General features: G+C 43.8%; 1 protein-coding gene across 2 annotated transcripts in view; it reads left to right on the top strand.

Moving 5' to 3' along the window:
* Positions 1 to 18,971, top strand: part of LOC147684130 (cytochrome P450 2J4-like) — a 148,886-nt gene that overhangs the window by 90,359 nt on the left and 39,556 nt on the right. For both annotated transcript variants that reach the window (XM_086944520.1, XM_086944519.1), the window contains one exon: positions 10,019 to 10,179. In XM_086944520.1, coding sequence (XP_086800646.1) covers positions 10,019 to 10,179 — 161 coding nt within the window. The remainder of the gene's footprint in view (positions 1 to 10,018; positions 10,180 to 18,971) is intronic.

Here is an 18,971-nt window from a genome sequence, read left to right as displayed (position 1 = left end):
TAAGACTGTTAGCGCTCTAGTTGTTCTTTAGAACACTCTGGGACATTTTGTCACTGGGCTATAGTTGGGCTACATCTGGCTGATATTTGGGCTACATTTGTTTTTTTTGTCTCTGGTGGCCATCTTTGGGCTACATTGGGCTACATTGGGCTACATTTGGGCTCTAACATATATATAGCCCATTGTAGCCCAATATATATTTTTCAAAGTTAATTTTCGTAAAAACCACTGGAGCATATATCTTGAGACATAGCAAAGGCACATTGGGCTACCAGTCCCTACAATTTTGCCAAGTTTTGTGGAAATCCATTCAGCCGTTCGAGCTAAAAGTGAGTCCAACCGCCCTATGGAAAACTCAATGTTAAAAACACGTTTTGGGACCCCCCTTTTTTCTCGGCCCCCACTTGACGAAACCCCCCAAACTTTCAGGAGACGCTCAGAAACAAAATGTGCCATTTTCCTGAAATTTCAGCCAATTCCGTCCATCAACGCCAAAGTTATTCAACATAGAATTTTCAGAAATCCCTATTCAAAAAAATCCTAACTATATATACCTACTGGCGACCGCCAGTAGGTAATATATAACATTTCTATGGCAAAATGAAACCCCTCATTTTGTTCCTTTTCAAATTAAATGTATTAAGTGTTACCACTTTATTCCAATCAAGATGACTTCAGGTGTGCCATACGTTTGTCATAAGTAAGACTGTTAGCGTTCTAGTTGTTCGTTAGAACACTCGGGGACATTCTCTCATTGGGCTATAGTTGGGCTACATCTGGCTGATATTTGGGCTACATTTGGGCTCTTTTGTCTCTGGTGGCCATCTTGGGAGACTGCATATCAGAATTTTTTTAATGAAATATAAGAGGATTTGAGAAGTCACTCAAAATGTGCCCTAATTTTTCTTTCTTCAGCACTAATCATAATTTCTATGGTAAAATGAACCCCCTCATTTTGTTCCTTTGCAAATTAAATGTTTTAAGTGTTAACACTTTATTCCAATCAAGATGACTTCAGGTGTGCCATACTTTTGTCATAAGTAAGACTGTTAGCATTCTAGTTGTTCTTTAGAAAACTCTGGGACATTCTGTCACTGGGCTATAGTTGGGCTACATCTGGCTGATATTTGGGCTACATTTGTTTTTTTTTGTCTCTGGTGGCCATCTTTGGGCTACATTGGGCTACATTTGGGCTCTAACATATATATAGCCCAATGTAGCCCAATATATATTTTTCAAAGTTAATTTTCGTAAAAACCAATGGAGCATATATCTTGAGACATAGCAAAGGCACATCGGGCTACCAGTCCCTACAATTTTGCCTAGTTTTGTGGAAATCCATTCAGCCGTTCGAGCTAAAAGTGAGTCCAACCGCCCTATGGAAAAGTCAATGTTAAAAACACGTTTTGGGACCCCCCTTTTTTCTCGGCCCCCGCTTGACGAAACCCCCCAAACTTTCAGGGAACGCTCAGAAACAAAATGTGCCATTTTCCTGAAAATTTCAGCCAATTCCGTCCATCAACGCCAAAGTTATTCAATATAGAATTTTCAGAAATCCCTATTCAAAAAAATCCTAATTATATATACCTACTGGCGACCGCCAGTAGGTAATATATATATATATATATATATATATATATATATATATATATATATATATATATATATATATATATATTACCTACTAGCGGTCGCCAGTAGGTAGTTATAGTTAGGATTTTTTCAATGCAAAATCTCAAAATTCTATTGTGATTAACTTTGGCGCCGGTTCACGAATCTGCCTGAAAATGTCCTCAAATTTGCCTCGCGGAGGTCTGGTCCTTCCTTGAAAGTTGGGGGGGGATTCGTCAAGCGGGGGCCGAGATAAAAGGGGGGGCCCAAAACGTGTTTTCCCCATGTTAATTTCCATTGGGGGGGTGGACCTCACTTTTAGCTCGAACGGCTGAATGGATTTCCACCAAACTTGGCAAAATTGTAGGGACTGGCAGCCCGATGTGCCTTTGCTATGTCTCAAGATATGTGCTCCAGTATTTTTTGAGTAATTTAGGTTCAGAAAAATATGTATATCTATGGCAGCGCCCCGGTGGGCGCGCCACGCGAGGTGCGCACGGAAAGCTGATTGGCTCTCGGGTGTCTGTAAACAATCGAAACAGCCCGAAGCGGCCGCCATCTTGTGTCTCGGTAGGATCGAGAGACAAGAAGTGGGAAAAACAAAGGGGGAAATGACCATAAGGGGGCAGAGTAGACCCCCCCTTGACCCCCTAGGTTTGATGTGGGGGCTATAAAAGGGCCCGCGGGTAAAAACATTTTTTTTTATTTGCGCGGGGGGAGCGCCCGGTACGCGCACCGGGGAGCGGACCGGGGAGCGTCCCATGGGGAAAAAAGAATGATAGAGTTTAAAAAAATTTAGCCTTTTTTTAGAAATTGGAGGTAGTTCTAAAAAGAACTGTTTTTTTCTTCTTTTTGTCGTTTTATATTTTTTTTATGTTTTTTGAACATTTTGTACTTTTTTTGGCTTTTATGAACTGTTTTGAATTTTTATTGGTTATTTTTATGGGGAGAAACAAAAAACAGGGAATTGAAAATGGCTCAACAGGAGCAAAAAAAAATCAGGAAAAAATTAGGGTTTTTGGGGGCAATTGTGGTTATCACCAGCAAGGAGGATGAGCTTTAGGCTCTGCTCACCATAGGGGATGATCTTACCACAAAAAATACAGGTGACCCTAAATTCTCCAAACCGTGGTTGAATGCAAGGGATTGTCTCCCTTGTCTCTGGTCCCGATGGAGTGGGTTGTTTTCGTTTGGAGGTGCTGGGTGTAGATTGGGGAGGGTTGAGTGATGTCACTGACCATGTCATGAGTGATGTAATATGTGACGTCATCAGCAGTGCATTGCAGGCGCGTAAGTTATAGTGAGTCCAACTAACTATAACGTGGGAATTTCAATGGTTTTATGTCAGTAAAATTTCCAGCTAACTATAACTGGTGTGAATCCTATGGTTTCTAACACCAACGCGTTTCAGCCTGACGGCCTTCCTCACGGTAAGTGTCACTACTTTCTTGCAACTGTTTTAAACTCCTTTTTTGATTTCTACTATTCCCATAGACTTCTGGGATATGTAGTCCATGTTAACACACAAGAATACACTTTTTGTTAGACATAGTTTGCAATTCATATTATGGGATATTCTTATTGCAATGCATTTCATAAAGAACCCAGTGTGTATTAGGTCAGACATTTTGGCATGCATTTCAAAAAAACCCTTAGTATATCAATGTTATTGGAAACATATACCATTGTCATGTTTACAAAATTTCAAAACATTTTTTATATATACATATGTGTATATGAGAGCCACTCATTACACCTTTTTGTCTCTGTTGGTATCTTGCATTATGGTATAGTACCCATATCAAATTGCCTGTACCTAACATCAGCATGCCAATTGTCTTTTGTCTCTTATGAAGGCAGATATTTTTTTGGGGCCTCCTTGTCTCTGCTTGTTACTCCAAATGCACATAGAGCTCCTCGTCGAAGTTCATGCCTCCAGGTATTTTAGTTCTTAGCCTTATGATGTACTTTGATTCCAACTGTCGGAGTTTCTTTTTCCGATCTCCCATCCTTTCGTGTTCTCCCACAGAGTCTATTGCAAAATACGACATTTTTCTCCAGTCTCCTCCTTGGCAACTTAACAGGTGTTTCGCTGTGGCATAGGCCATATCTTTATTGAAATAAATCAGTGAAAAAGAAGTTGCTGTGTGCGGCGTCCTTTGTTCAAAAAATTGTCTTTTGGCCATTGGTCTGGCCCAACGCCAGCACCCGCTGTGGAGCGATCCTGTATAAAGACCACATTGTGTGAAAATATATATACCACATTGCCCTGAGGCGAGAACGAGCCTGCAGCAGGGTGGCTTTCACCCCGAATTCATTGAAACAGCGTGCCCAATCCAGAGTTATTTTACATCATTCCTTACGCATTTCAAAGCACTACAGCTTCTTCTTCAGAGGAAAGTCAGCATGAAACAGGAAATACTGCCACCAAGCACTTATAATGCATGTGTTGATAAATTGCTCCCAGGTGAGCTCGGTGCAAAGCGTGCTGGTACTTGTAGTCCTGATAGATGGCACAATAATCCCCCAGTGGTTTCTGTTGCATGTGTGACATTAAAAGTTCATTAAAACACCCACGTGGGCCTCCGGGCCGGGAAAGCTGGCATTTTCATATTACATACCCTGCTGCGCCTTAACTCCGATGTGAAGTTTATTTCCATCGTCAGGCCCCACAACCTCCGTGGTGGCAGGTTCTCTGCGGCCAGGCTGCCGCATTGAAATACATCACCACATTGCCCTGAGGCGAAAACGAGCCTGCAGCAGGGTGGCTTTCACCCCGAATTTATTGAAACAGCATGCCCAATCCAGAGTTATTTTACATCATTCCTTACACGTTTCAAAGCACTAGGGCTTCTTCTTGAGAGAAAAGTCAGCATGAAACAGGAAATGCTGCCACCAAGCACTTATAACGCATGTGTTGATAAATTGCTCCCAGGTGGGATCGGTGCAAAGCGTGCTGGTACTTGTAGTCCTGATAGATGGCACAATAATCCCCCAGTGGGTTCCGTTGTATGTGTGACATTAAAAGTTCATTAAAATACTCAAGTGGGCCTCTGGGCCGGGAAAGCTGGCATTTTCATATTCCATACCCTGCTGCACAGGTCTGTGCAGCAGTTCCCTTCACTACAACGGTCTCCCCTGAAGAAGAAGCCACCCTGGCTTTGAAACTCGTCGGGACACGAGTTCCCTTCGGACCACCGGGCTGGTTTTAATAAATTCAAGTTGTCACAGCCACTCCGTGCAAGTCTTGTTCCTGTATCAGGGCACATGATGGTTTGATTTGAATGCGGCAGCCTGGCCGCAGGGAACCTGACACCTCAGAGATGAGGGGCCGTACGACGGGAGAAATCTCACGCCGGTAACACGGCAGCACGGGGGTGAGAAACTGCAAAAATCAGCTTTAGGGGCCCGGAGGCCCACTTGGGTGTTATTATTGACTTTTTATTGGCCGCAGTAAAAGGAGACCCACATGGGCAATTCTGACGCTATGACCAGGACTACAAATACCAGCATGCTTTGTTACGCCTACCTGGGATTAATTTGGTGCCTGCAATTAAAAGACAGGTCTGTGCAGCAGTTCCGTTCACTACGACGGTCTCCCCTGAAGAAGAAGCCGCCATGGCTTTGAAACGTGTTAGGACACGAGTTAACTTCGGACCACGGGGCTGGTTTTAATAAATTCAAGGTGTCACAGCCACTCCGTGCAAGTCTCGTTCCTGTATCAGGGCACAAGGTGGTTTGATATATATATATATATATCTATACTACTATTATAAAGAGAGAACACAAACCTTTGAGCCAGGTAAACTACAAAAGTAATGCACCAATCACTACACCCAATACACCGTTTGAAAGGGGAAATGTGGCAGAAGGACATAGGCTATAGATATGTACACCATATACATTAAAAAAGCAAAAACGCCAAGAGTGGTAAAGTAGTCCCCTTGGGGCGTGGTCGTGGGCGTCTCAAACAACAAATGTGGGCATTTATAGGGCCGGGCCAAGTGCAAATAACAAACATAGGCCAAGCGACTTCACAACACACTTACATATGCACACAGAGCGGAAATGCGCTTTTACTGAATTTAGAATGCACAATATGCAGACAGAGCGGAAATGCGCTTTCAATGAATTTCTCACAAGCATTTGCAAATCCCAACACATACAGTGGAAATGCGCTTTCAATGAATTTAAATTCACACATACAGCGCGGTAACACCAATATACAAAAACAGCAGAGGTGCGCGCTATAAGAAATATACACACATTCGTTGCAGTTACCCAGACAACATTGACGCCTTCGCATTAAAAACCGGGCGGGCCTTCCATCGACGAGGAGTGTCAAATGACGCCACACAGGGGGCAGGATTAATCGCATACTACACCAATCACAACGCACTAAAGAAACACACACGACTCCGGCTTACCAAAAAGAAAGTCTTTAACCATTGGCCATTGACCAACGACGTCACAGGGGGGTAAACACGAACAAAAAAAGCCAACATTTCTTAACGGAGAAACGCAACCGACTGCGCATTTACGAGACTTTCCTCACATCTTGCGGACAAGATAAAACGCTTACAATAAGACATACGAATAACGAAAATAAGACAACTGCCCATAATCACTCGAGCACTGCCAGGACTTCACCACACAATTGACAAAACAAAATGGGACACTTCTTTGAAGGGATACAAAAACGAACACACGGAAAGAGCCTTTGAAAGAAAAAAAAACATTAAACAGTTGACACAATACTTTCCTCACATCTTGTGGACAACATAAAACGCGGAAAACAATACATAAGAATTAAAAAAATAACACAAGTGGGCCAAATCAGTTGAACAGGGCCAGGACTTGCACAGACAACTCTTCTGCGGTGCGGGCGGGGGCCCTGAAGCAGCCTTTTGCTCCCGGACAACGTCGGGACGGGCTGCTAGTATATATATATATATATATATATATATATATATATATATATATATATATTGAAACCAATGTGCCCTGACGCAGTAGGAGCGCACTCAACACAGCCTGTCATCTGACTTTAAACATGCAGCCTGCATTCCTGTTTCACTTAATTTATCATTTGCCAACGCGTTTCAAGGTTCACCGATCTCTTCATCCTGGGCTGAATGAACGGCATCAGAAGCCCCACCTTCTTTATTTCCGGCTTTTATTCATTTGCATAATGACTTTTGCTCTCAGTGGGCATGAGTTCATCTGTTCACAAATAAAGTGCCTGATGGGAGATGGAGTTACTACCAAGGTAAGTATTACTTTAGTAAGTTCTGATAGTCCGATTTTATTTTCATCAATTATTTCCTTTGTAGGCTGTGTCCCAGGATGCAGACTCGACCTGCATAGGAAGAGTGCTGATCCAGATTCGAAAGTTCAAACCGGCAGCCTCGCTCAGCTGGACAGTATTTCCCCCATCTGTTCGAAGGTGCAACTCCCCACGACCGGAACCGCCGTGCAGAAATTTTGAAACCAATGTACCCTGAAGCATTAGGAGCGCACTCAACACAGCCTGTCATCTGACTTTATACATGCAACCTGCATTCCTGTTTCACTTAAATGTATCATTTGCAACGCGTTTCAAGGTTCACCAACCTCTTCATCCTGGGCTGAACAAACGGCATCAGAAGCCCCCATCTTGTTGATTTCCTGCTTTTATTCATTTGCATAATGACTTTTGCTCTCAGTGGGCGTGAGTTAATTTGTTCACAATCAAAGTGCCTGTGGGACGGTGGAGTATTATGTTGTGATGTTGGTTAGGCTTCACCATGCAATTCTTTCACAAACCCCAAAGATGGTCCTTGGTTTTACAATAATTAACCCTCAGCTCATTTCAGGTAGACAGGCAAAGAGCAGTCAGGCTTTACAAGAGGAACATGTCTTAAGCATTTCAGAGTACCAACATGGACAATCAATAATTGACAGGACTCGAAAGAAATTCCAAACACATTTTTCAAAATAAAGCTGAATTGATCTTAATTTAGACACCAAAATGAACTTTATCAGATACATATAACCAGAGTTATAAATTTTAGAAGCAATATAAAATTGTTGCAAATTAATATAGTGCAACCTTATCATTTGAAACAATGGTGAAAACCACTATTGATAATCGGTCACTTGCAGGTCGAGTTGCGTGAGTCCCAAGGAAGGTAAAGGTGTTGCTGGTCCCAGAACCAATCCATTACACTGAGCTCCATTTTACCTGGCTCCAGAAGCCTGGGTTCAAGTTGTCTTGGCAGTCCTTGGTGCTGAATCGGGTTTTACAGCTTACACAGTGCGGGAGGCGGACAGGGTGCAAAATGTTGACAATGAAGTCACTGTTGACGTCGGATGAAGGTCTTGCGGAGTTGCCTTGAGGTGCAGTGTCAAGTAAAGGGGTTGGTTGCCGGACTGATGACCACTAAGTCTTGGCAAAGGTAAGCCCAGTAGAAAGTTAACTTGATTGTGAAGGTCTGGGGAACATAGTAGCTGCCTGAAACTTTGTGGAGGGCAGGACTTTGATTCCTAAAATGGACTGCACCATCTACTCCTAGACAATCCATCGGAGGACCCGTTGGCTATCGCTTCTTTGTTTACGTCTCATTGTTTTTACTTGCGGTTGCAGGCAACTAGTGCTACTAGTCCACGGAAGTCCGAGGTTGCTTCTGGCTCTCATGGGGATCCCTCAGTCTGGGAGAACTGATCTTTAGCCAATGATGTGCCTCGATTGTGCAGTTCCAAGAGTGTTGCCACAGGTGTACTGTCCTTCTTTTAGTATGTGCAAGTCCTATTGTCGCAGACTCAGTCTCTTCTTTGTCCTTTTGGGTGTGGGTGCGAGTGGCCATTGGGCTACTAGCCCCAGTGGCTAATCCATCCCAGGAGTGACCACATCCAGGGTGTAGGTCATCTTTTCTACACCAAAACAACTGTTCTACCACTTTTAAAAATGGCAGTAGTTTTCCTCAGCTGTATAGACCAGGTACCTCACCCTGGAGGTGGGACTTGCCTTTTAGTTGTGTAAACCCCCTGATTATCTAATTTTCCTGCCTCTCCCAGTGCAAATTTACCTGTGGCATGTGGAGGGCTGCTACCTCCTTTGGAAGGAAGCTTGGATGCATATTACAGACAGTGCAGCCTTTGAAGCTCACCGCCTTGATATGCCACTTCACTCGCCAGCCTGTCAGGGAGTGAGTCACAACCTCCTGGCAGGAGGTCAGATTCCAGTCGTGGCTGCAGCAAGCACTGGTTGGCTGCCAACTCACAGGAAAGGCTGGATCAACCAGGTGGGCAACCTCTAAGGTAGCCACCATGGTGTATGCCACATCGTCCTTGACATTAGATTCATGTTAGGGGTGAGGAGGAGGCATGTTGTTTAATTCAAAACATGACATATTTGGCAGTACCATAATGGAGCTGCCAACCTCTGGTTTGCCCAGGTGCCAGCCCATGTTATCCTATGGAATGTTTTTCACTTATAGTTTCCTTTATTAGTAAAGGCCACTATAGGGACACATATGCTTGCACTTACATGTCCACACCTTTGATATAATGCACCCTGCCTCTTGGGTTTTAGGAGGCCCTCCTTAGGGGAGACTGGCATATATTAAAAATAGTGCATTGACTTTGCGACACATGGTGAGTTCAAGCAGTCTGCACTGCTCCTGCAGTCAGCATTTGCAGGCCTGCAGTCTGTAGTTTACCTGGATTACTCAGGGTGGCACAACCTGTGTTCAAGACCTGGTGCCCCTTTTAAAACCCATGCCGTGGGCACCATTGGTACCATATATTAGGGTCTCATAAGCGGGTTAAAGTCCTTTGCCAATTGAGGTTACCAATTGACAGATATCAGTATTGGGGAAAGAGCTCTGGTACTGGGGCCTGGTAAGCAGGCTCCAGGACACTTTCAGAAACGAAAAAACATCTAGTAGTCTGACTGAGGCAAAAGGGGGGGCATCTGCAAAAAAAGCCTGTTTTCTTACAATCCTTATTTCAGCTGCATCTGTTTTGTACTGGATTTAGGCTCCAGGACCATGCTATATCCTTTGAGACAGTCCTTGACTGAGCAAAGCAAACTACTGCCAAAGTCAAGGAGGCTTGGGAAACAAACCTTCCATTGCAAAAAGAGTAATCAATGTGTGGTTTGTACCAGACGCTTGGAATCTCACAACCCATTAGTAGGTTGTCCTTGCACCCGAGAGGGCTTGAGGATAACACTGATAGCTAAATATTGAGAAAAAAGGGGAGTGGATCGAATTCTTTAAATAACCTCTTAATTTACTCTGAAAAGCATTTCGGTCCATTTTTGTTTTCCTCAGTTTGTCAGGTATGATCAGCTGAGGGCACCACAGCTCTCTGGTTTATTATACCTTATTTGAGTGAGTTATGTTTCTTCTTTTTGTTGTTGCAGGGAAAAGCCTGGATCCATCTCCTGCAATCGTCCATTCTGTCACTAATGTGATCGCTGCAGTGATTTTTGGACACCGCTTCTCCAGAGATGATAAAGAATTCCATCAGCTCATTGAAGCAAATGATGTCATTGTTAGCAAAATATTCAGCTCGTGGAGCAGGGTGAGTCTTAAGATGACGTCATACTGTAAGTAAGTGGTTAATCCGAGGAAGCAATCTGTGCACGGAAACTTCAATGTGTGACCTAGTTCAAGTTCAAGTTCAAGAATTTATAGAGCGCACTACTCACCGAGAGGGTCTCAAGGCGCTTGGGGAGGGGGTTCATTATATATCGAATAGCCAGGTTTTGAGTTCTTTTCTGAAGGAGATGTGGTTCTGTGTAAGGCGGAGGTGAGTGAGTTCCAGGTCTTGGCCGCCAAGTAGGAGAAGGATCTACCTTCCATGGTGGATCTTTGGATACGCGGAACTGCGGCGAGGGCTTGATTGGAGGATCTCAGTTGGCGGGTGGGTGTGTAGAAGGATAGTCGAGTGTTGAGGCATTCGGGACCTAGTTTGTAGAGAGCTTTGTGTGCGTGGGTGAGGAGACGGAACGTTATTCTCTTGTTGACGGGAAGCCAGTGGAGGTCTTTCAGGTGGCCGGTAATGTGATCTTGGCGAGGGATATCTAAAATGAGTCTTGCTGATGCATTTTGGATGCGTTGGAGTTTTTTTAAAAATTTGGCTGTGATTCCGGCGTAGAGGGTGTTTCCGTAATCTAGTCGACTCGTGACCAGTGCGTGGGTGACAGTCTTTCTTGTCTCGGAGGGGATCCAGCGGAAGATTTTTTTGAGCATACGAAGTACGTTGAAGCAGGAGGATGAGACGGCGTTGACTTGTCTGGTCATCGAGAGTGCGGAGTCTAGGATGAAGCCAAGGTTTCGTGCGTGGTCTGTGGGTATGGGTGCTGAGCCTAGAGCCGAGGGCCTCCATGAGTCGTCCCAGGCAGAGGGGGATGATCCCAGGATGAGCACTTCCGTTTTGTCTGAGTTAAATTTTAGGCGGCTGGTTTTCATCCAGATGGCTACTTCTTTCATGCCTTCGTGAAGATTGGTTTTGGCGGTGTTAGGGTCTTTGGTGAGGAAAAGGATCAGCTGGGTGTCGTCAGCGTAGGAGATGATGTTAAAGTTGTGTTGACGCGCGATGGATGCGAGTGGGCTCATGTAAACGTTGAAGAGGGTGGGACTGAGTGATGATCCTTGTGGTACGTCACAGATGACTTCGGTGGCCTCTGATTTGAATGGGGGAAGTCGGACTTTCTGAGTTCTCCCAGCTAGGAATGAGATGATCCAGTCCAAGGCTTTTCCTTGTATGCCGATGTTGTTGAGGCGTTGTATGAGGGTGCTGTGACAGACAGTGTCGAAGACGGCGGAGAGGTCGAGTAGAATGAGGGCCACTGTTTCTCCATTGTCTAGTAGTGTTCGGATGTCGTCTGTAGCTGCAATGAGGGCGGTCTCGGTGTTGTGTTTGGCTCGAAAGCCAGATTGTGAGGGATCGAGGGAGTTGTTGGATTCGAGGAAGGCGGCGAGCTGACTATTGACGGCTTTCTCAATGACTTTGGCAGGGAATGGGAGGAGTGAGATGGGGCGGTAGTTTTTAAGTTCAGAGGGGTCTGCTATGGGTTTCTTCAGGAGGGCGCTGACTTCGGCGTGTTTCCAGCTTTCTGGGAAGGTAGCGGAGTTGAAGGAGCAATTGATGACATCACGGAGATGGGGTGCGATGATGGAGTCAGCTTTGTTGAAGATGTGGTGGGGACAGGGGTCGGTTGGCGAACCAGAATGGATGGAGTTCATTAGGCGGATGGTGTCTTCAGTGGTAATTGTGTTCCAGGCGCTGAGGATGTTAGAGGGCGGTTTAGGTTCGGAGGGGGGTGAAGAGGATTGTTTGTTGGAAATGTTTTTGAAGCTGTTATGTATGTCGGCAATTTTGTTGTAGAAGAAGGAGGATAACGAATCGCAGAGTTCTTGGGAGGGAGTGATGTCGTTTGAGGCTGCGGTGGGGTTGGTGAATTCTTTAACGATGTTGAATAGTTCCTTGCTGTTATGGGTGTTGTTGTCGAGTCGATTCTTGAATGCTGATTTCTTGGTAAGAAAAAACAGAGAGAAAGTATTCTAAACCAAGAAAGCACAGACGTTTAATAAAAACTGCAGCAGTAAACGATAGAACATTATTATCATACTTATTATTAAAGTTGGTAGAGTGCATAGATACCCCAATGGGGTTTACCAGCTCTAATATTAATATTACATGTGTGTTGCTCGGATCTGAATTTACCTTGAAAAATAGAAAAGACAAGGCATTTGGAAAAATAGGAACAGGTTAGTTTAATTAAACGCAGCAGCAGGAAGAGCATCAACAGAGTCCTGTCTGACCACAGTCTCAATGTACAGATGTTTTGACTGGTAATATACAGTTCCTGAGGTACAATTGAATAATTACACATTCTTGTAAAGCCTGTAGATCCAGGCCTAGTCATGAACGATGAATACAACCATCTGATAACAGGGGCACACGTGGTTCTCGAACTCACGGATAGCTATAGTGGGGCAGTGTGTATCTGTCCAAATAGCCGTCATAAGGAGCGTTTGATCACTGCGTGTGGTGTTCATGCTGTGTTGTGTTTGGCTGCATGTTCCTAACTACATGTGGTATCTGACTTTGTGGTATTTTGGGAAGGCACACCTTTGGCCATATGTGTTTTATTGGGGTCAATCTCCTTGGTAAGTAAACACACGAGGGGGCTAGAGGAGGTTTAAGGACCTGCGTCGGCCAACTCCCCACTAATCGCTTGTATTACAAAAAAGGCCACGGGTCTAGGGTTGGTAGGAGGTAAAACAATTGATTGGGTGTACTCTACCAATCGAGAAGGGGGTATCCCTTTTCAAGACAGTTACCCTCACATACCAGAGGTGTCATGCTTCATCATGGTGGTGCCTCTTCATGTGAAGAGCCTGGTCTTCACGCGGGCTACAATCCCCTCGCTGTGAGGGAGGAGCTCTGAGATGTTTTAATGAATGAGGGCGGGTGTACTAAGACCCCCTGAGAGTTTGGTGGGTTGAAAAACGAGGTAGGGGTGTTGTGCAGTTCTATAGTGCGAATAGTTAAAACTGGCTACAGGGCTAGCTATATTGCAGTTTTATTCAGTTACCCGGTGTCAGGATTAAAAAAAATGAATAGCTGGTAACACAGGTGTCGTCAATAGAGGTACTGTGTAAATTCTGGACCAACATCTTTGGGCCAAAAATACCTAGATTAGTGTCACAGCCTTCTTCAGGGTAAATAGTTCAGCTAATGCAATAAATAAGAGAAGTGTACGTGAAAAAACATCAAAAAACACGTGTATCAACTAATAGTAAAATACTGAACCAGTAGATTTGTCTGCTCAGTAAGTTCAACATACAAACTACAGTGGAAACAAGGACCAGTATGTCAACATAACATTTACATGTATGTCATAGACGTGATATAAGTACAACACACTTTAGTTTGACCTCCTATTTAGTAATGTACTAGAACACATTAACATATTAGACTAATGTGTGTTAAAAATGCGCCGCGTGACTCACCACTATTGGTTGTGAAGTTCACTGCATCTATCCCGGCATATTACCCATGTGGTGCATGCGCTTAAAACTGTCAAAGAAGGTTTGAGGAATTAAAACCAGAAAATCCCAAGAGAGGGACAAAGAGGTAGAACGCAATAGTAGAAGGCTTGTCCTCTAATGTTAGTGCAAACTCAATGAACTTTAACAGAGCAGCTGCCACATGGCCCCAGAGATTAGAGCAGAGGAAGGAGCAGGAGCCGAGGAAAGCTTGATGCGGTTGTGTCAATGCGCAACAAATAGTAATGTACCAGATACTGATTGGGTAAGTTGGCAGCAAGGAAAGACAGGCGTGCAGAGGGTCCTACAACGTCTGACTACACTCGATAAGTGGAGGGGGCACTACAACCTAGCATTTATTTCTAGATACCATATTCTAACTGCGTTGGAACTCAGCCATAGCTCACATCAGTTTTGAGACTTCTCTCCCACACCTTCAAAGTCCCCTTGTCCATCAACCCTCCTTTTTGTTTTTTGCAGAGTTTTATATAGCGTGAACTTGACCCGAAGCGGGTATCAGAGCGCTTTACATAGTACCAGTTACGTTACATGAGGACACACATTCATTTTTGTTAGGCACGGGGAGATTAAGTGATTTGCCCAGAATCACAGGATGTTTAGCGACATTACTGAGCCTTGAACCCAGATCCCCAGGTCCTAGGTCGAATGCCCGAGCCATTAGGCCAACTCCTCTACTCCTTACTCTACCTCTTGTTCAAATGGTCCATGCTCAGCTATTCTTCTAAATCCTTTTGTGCCCACCACCCACAGACAAGTTCCACAACAACAACAGATTCTTGCTACTTGTGTCCAAAAGCATTTCCTACATTTTGTTGCTTTGAAAGTGGACTTCTCTCTGAGGCAGTTTCCAGAACTCCATTGAAAAATGTAGGGTACCAAAAGCAAGTGACAGAACATCCAAGTACTTGGTGACTTACAATCAATCCTAAGGCCGACATGCTAAATGAGAAATACAGAATGTGGAAAAAGTTCAGGGCACCAAAAAATTAAATCTTAATAAAAATGTGACGATGTAAGAGCTCAGAAGTGATGAAGAAAAACTGTAGCACATGTCAGAAGGGTAACTAAACAGAGTCAATGTGAATTCAATTTCAATGGCGATCTGTCCTTTACCCTAAACCTACATATGAAATTCAGAAACACATCATACTATAGTGTTCGCTCACTGTCCTGTGTCTAGTCATAATGTATGATACAAATGCTGTTGCCTCCTCTACAATATTTTAAAGTGCTTTCAAGTGGATTAAATGGTGGAAAAATGCAAAACATAAAAGCACCTATGTGAATTCCATACATAAGACTGTGATAGAGAATTGTGCTAAAATTATCCCTGATCATGAGAACATTAATATGATGTCAGCTACTGTGGGATTTTTCTATCTCTGAGAACATCAGCCTATCTGACTAGTGTAAACTGCTCTCTCTGTGAGTATAAACTAAACCAGTCAATATTTCGGAAAGGTTTTGGTGTGAAATTGTGTAAGATTGTGGAAATATCATCTCATCTTTTGACTGTTGTATTCATCTCTGTTTCACTTAAAAGATATATTAATTCCACTTTCTCATCTAACTTCTATATTTAGTCTTTATATTTCTATTTTCTCTGTCTTTGGTGGTGTGCTCCCTCTCATTTACTTTATCTATTATTGTCTTTGACCTTCCTTTTGGTCTTGCACATTTTATTCTCTGAATGTGATGTCAATGTACGCCTGATATTGCACGCATAGCAATGTCAGTACTGGTAAAAACGATGTAGATGTATGCTATGACAAATGTACGCATAATAATGAGAATGTCAGTAAACATGATATAAATGATCCCCATATTATATGTACACATAATAACTAAGTCATATCATTGCTGTCAAATTCACCCCAGATGACCTCCTCATCAACCCCAAGTCAGAGATATGTGGTAAGACAGACAGTTCGACCCATAAACAAGCCTACTGACTAATAGGTCACAGATGATGTTACACTTAGCCTGAAGACAAATGTGCAAACAGGGTACACTTTGATTGATCCCACAGATAGGCAGTTACATCACAAACAGGTCCAAAGAGATTTACTTGTATCCCAAAAAAAGGCCACGGGTCCAGGGTCAACTGGGCCAACTCCCCACTAATCACTTGTATCATGAGTCTAGGGTTGTGCGATGCCTGGTCTCTGTTTCCCTGCATCCCACCACTCACCGCCAGTTGCAGTACGCACTACCCTTTCTTAACATATTTAATACCGCCTATCCACTAAGGTTCCCCTGTCTCTCTCTGTCTTCCGACAGCGCAGGACACTTTCTGCCACTTTGCATTGTTGCCAGCAGAGTTAGTGCCAGCACTCGGACGACTCATCTGGCCAAGCTTTACTCGCTCCCCGCGAGGAGGTTTTAGTGCCCCCTCCACTTATCGAGTGTAGTCAGACGTCTTAGAACCCTCTGCACGCCTTTCTTTCCTTGCTGCCATCTTACCCAAGCAGTATCTGGTACATTACTAGTTGTTGCGCATTGACACAACCACATCAAGCTTTCCTGGGCTCCTGCTCCTTCCTCTTCTCTGATCTCCGGAGTCATGTGGCAGCTGCTCTGTTGAAGTTCATTGAGTTTGCACTAACATTAGAGGACAAGCCTTCTACTATTGCGTTATACCTCTTTGTCCTCTATTGGGATTTTCTGGTTTTAATTCCTCAAACCTTCTTTGACAGTTTTAGGCGCACGCACCAGATGGCTAATATGTCGGGATAGATGCAGTGAACTTCACAACCAATAGTGGTGAGTCATGCGGCGCATTTTTTACACACATTAGTCTAATATGTTAATGTGTTCTATACATTACCAAATTGGAGGTTAAACTAAAGTGTGTTGTACTTCTATCACGTCCATGACATACATGTATATGTTATGTTGACATGCTGGTCCTTGTTTCCACTGTAGGTTGTATGTTGAACTTACTGAGCAGACAAATCCACTGGTTCAGTAGTTTACTATTATTTGATACATGTGTTTTTCGATGTTTTTTCACGTACACTTCACTTATTTTTTGCAGTAGCTGAACTATTCACCCTGAAGAAGGCTGTGACACTACTCTAAGTTTTTTTGGCCGAAACATTTTGGTCTAGAATTCACACAGTTGCCTGTAATGACGACACCTGTGTTACCAGCTATTCACTGTTTTTAATCCTGGCAACGGGTACCTGAGTAAAATTGCAATATAGCTAGCCAGTTTTAACTAGTCACACTATAGCACTGCACAACACCCCTCCCTTGTTTTTCAACACACCAAACTCTCAGGTGGTTTTAGTACACCTGCCTTCATTCAATAAAACATCCCAGAGCTTCTCCCTCGCAGGGGTTGTACCCTGCGTGAAGACCAGGTTCTTCACTTGAAGGAGGCACCCCATGATGAAGCATGACACCTATGAGGTGTGAGGGGAACCATCCTGAAGAGGGATACCCCCTCTCAAGTGGTAGAGTACACCCAATCAATTGGATTACCTCCTCCCAACCCTAGACCTGTGGCCTTTTTTGTGATACATGTCAATCACCTTGGACCTGTTTGTGGTGTAACTGCCTATCTGTGGGATCAATCAGAGTGTACCCTCTTTGCGCATTTGTCTTCAGGCTAAGTGTAACCCCATCTGTGATCTATTAATTAGCAGGCTTGGGTATGGGTCACAGGGCATGTCTTACCACATATCTCTGACTTGGGGGTTCATGAGGAGGTCATCTGGGGTGAATTTGACTGCAATGATAGGCCTTAGTTATTACGTGTACATATAACATGGCGGTCATTGATATCATATTTACCGACATTCTCATTATTATGCGTACATTTGTCATAGCATACATCTACATTGTTTTTACTGGTACTGACATTGCTATGCATGCAATATCAGGAGTACATTGACATCACATTCAGTGATATTAACATGTGCAAGACCAAAAGGAAGGCCAAAGACAATGATAGATAAAGTAAAAGAGAGGGAGCACACCACCAAAGACAGAGAAAATAGAAAGATGAAGACTAAATATAGAAGTTAGATGAGAAAGTGGGATAAAATATATATTTTAAGAGAAAGAAAGATGAATACATCAGTCAAGAGATGAGATGACATTTTCGCAATCTTACACAATTTCACACCAACACCTATCCGAAATATTGACTGGTTTAGTTTATACTCACAGAGAGGGCAGTTTACACTAGTCAGAAAGGGCTGATGTTCTCAGAGATAGAAAAATCCCACAGTAGCTGACATCATATAAATGTTTTGATGATCAGGGATAATTTTAGCACAATTATTTATTACAGTCTTATGTATAAAATTCACATAGGTGTTTTTATGTTTCACATTTTTCCACCATTAATCTACTCAAAAGCCCTTTAAAATATTGCAGAGGCGGCAACAGAGCTTGTATCATACATTAAGACTAGACACTGGACAGTGAGCGAACACTATAGTATGATGTGTTCCTGAATTTCATATGTAGCTTTAGGGTAAAGTACAGATTGCCATTGAAATTGAATTCACATTGGCTCTGTTTAGTTACCCCTCTGACATGTGCTATAGTTTTTCTCCATCACTTCTGAACTCTTACATCGTCACATTTTTATTAATATAATATTATTTGGTGCCCTGCACTTTTTCCACATTCTGTATTTTTCATTTAGCATGTCGGCCTCAGGATTGATTGTAAGTCATCAAGTACTTGGATGTTCTGTCACTTGCTTTCTGTGCTCTACATTTTTCAATGGAGTTCTGGTAACTGCCTCAGAGAGGAGTCCACTTTCAAAGCAACAAGATGTAAGAATGGAAAGGGGCGACCAATCGGTCCCCCCGAACGTATGGTGGAGTACCACGATCCCCCCGGGAAGCCATCTTGGGCGGGAGGCGAGTCTCGGCTGGTATGCCCGAAGCGGCGTAGCCGGGGCGCGCCTTTTTCCCGCCCTAGAGTGGGCTGGCCTAGACACCAACGCGGCCGGCCACGCCCTCGGAGGCAGGCGGGGGCGGGTTCACGCCCACCCTGAAGACGGATAAAAGGAGCGGAAGCCAAGAAAGCATCCTCTTGTTCCTGTGCTCTGAAGCTGCACCTCCCCGCTGCACGTGAGCTCGAGACGGAACGAAGAGCAATTTTGAGCGTTGTAATCTTTCTTTTGTCTTACAGATATCCCGTCTGAGAATGCCCAAGAAAGTCGGAAAGCGGGTCGGTACCGAGCAGATGCTCCGCATGCTCATGAAGGAGATAGCCGATCTGAAGAAAAAGGTGGAGGCTAAGGACGGGGAGGGAGGACCGAAATGGCCTTTG

This window comes from Lissotriton vulgaris, chromosome 11, assembly GCF_964263255.1.
Source record: "Lissotriton vulgaris chromosome 11, aLisVul1.2, whole genome shotgun sequence".
Taxonomy (NCBI): domain Eukaryota; kingdom Metazoa; phylum Chordata; class Amphibia; order Caudata; family Salamandridae; genus Lissotriton; species Lissotriton vulgaris.
Note: the sequence above shows the minus strand (reverse complement) of the source record. Positions and strands in the feature narration are given on the sequence as shown.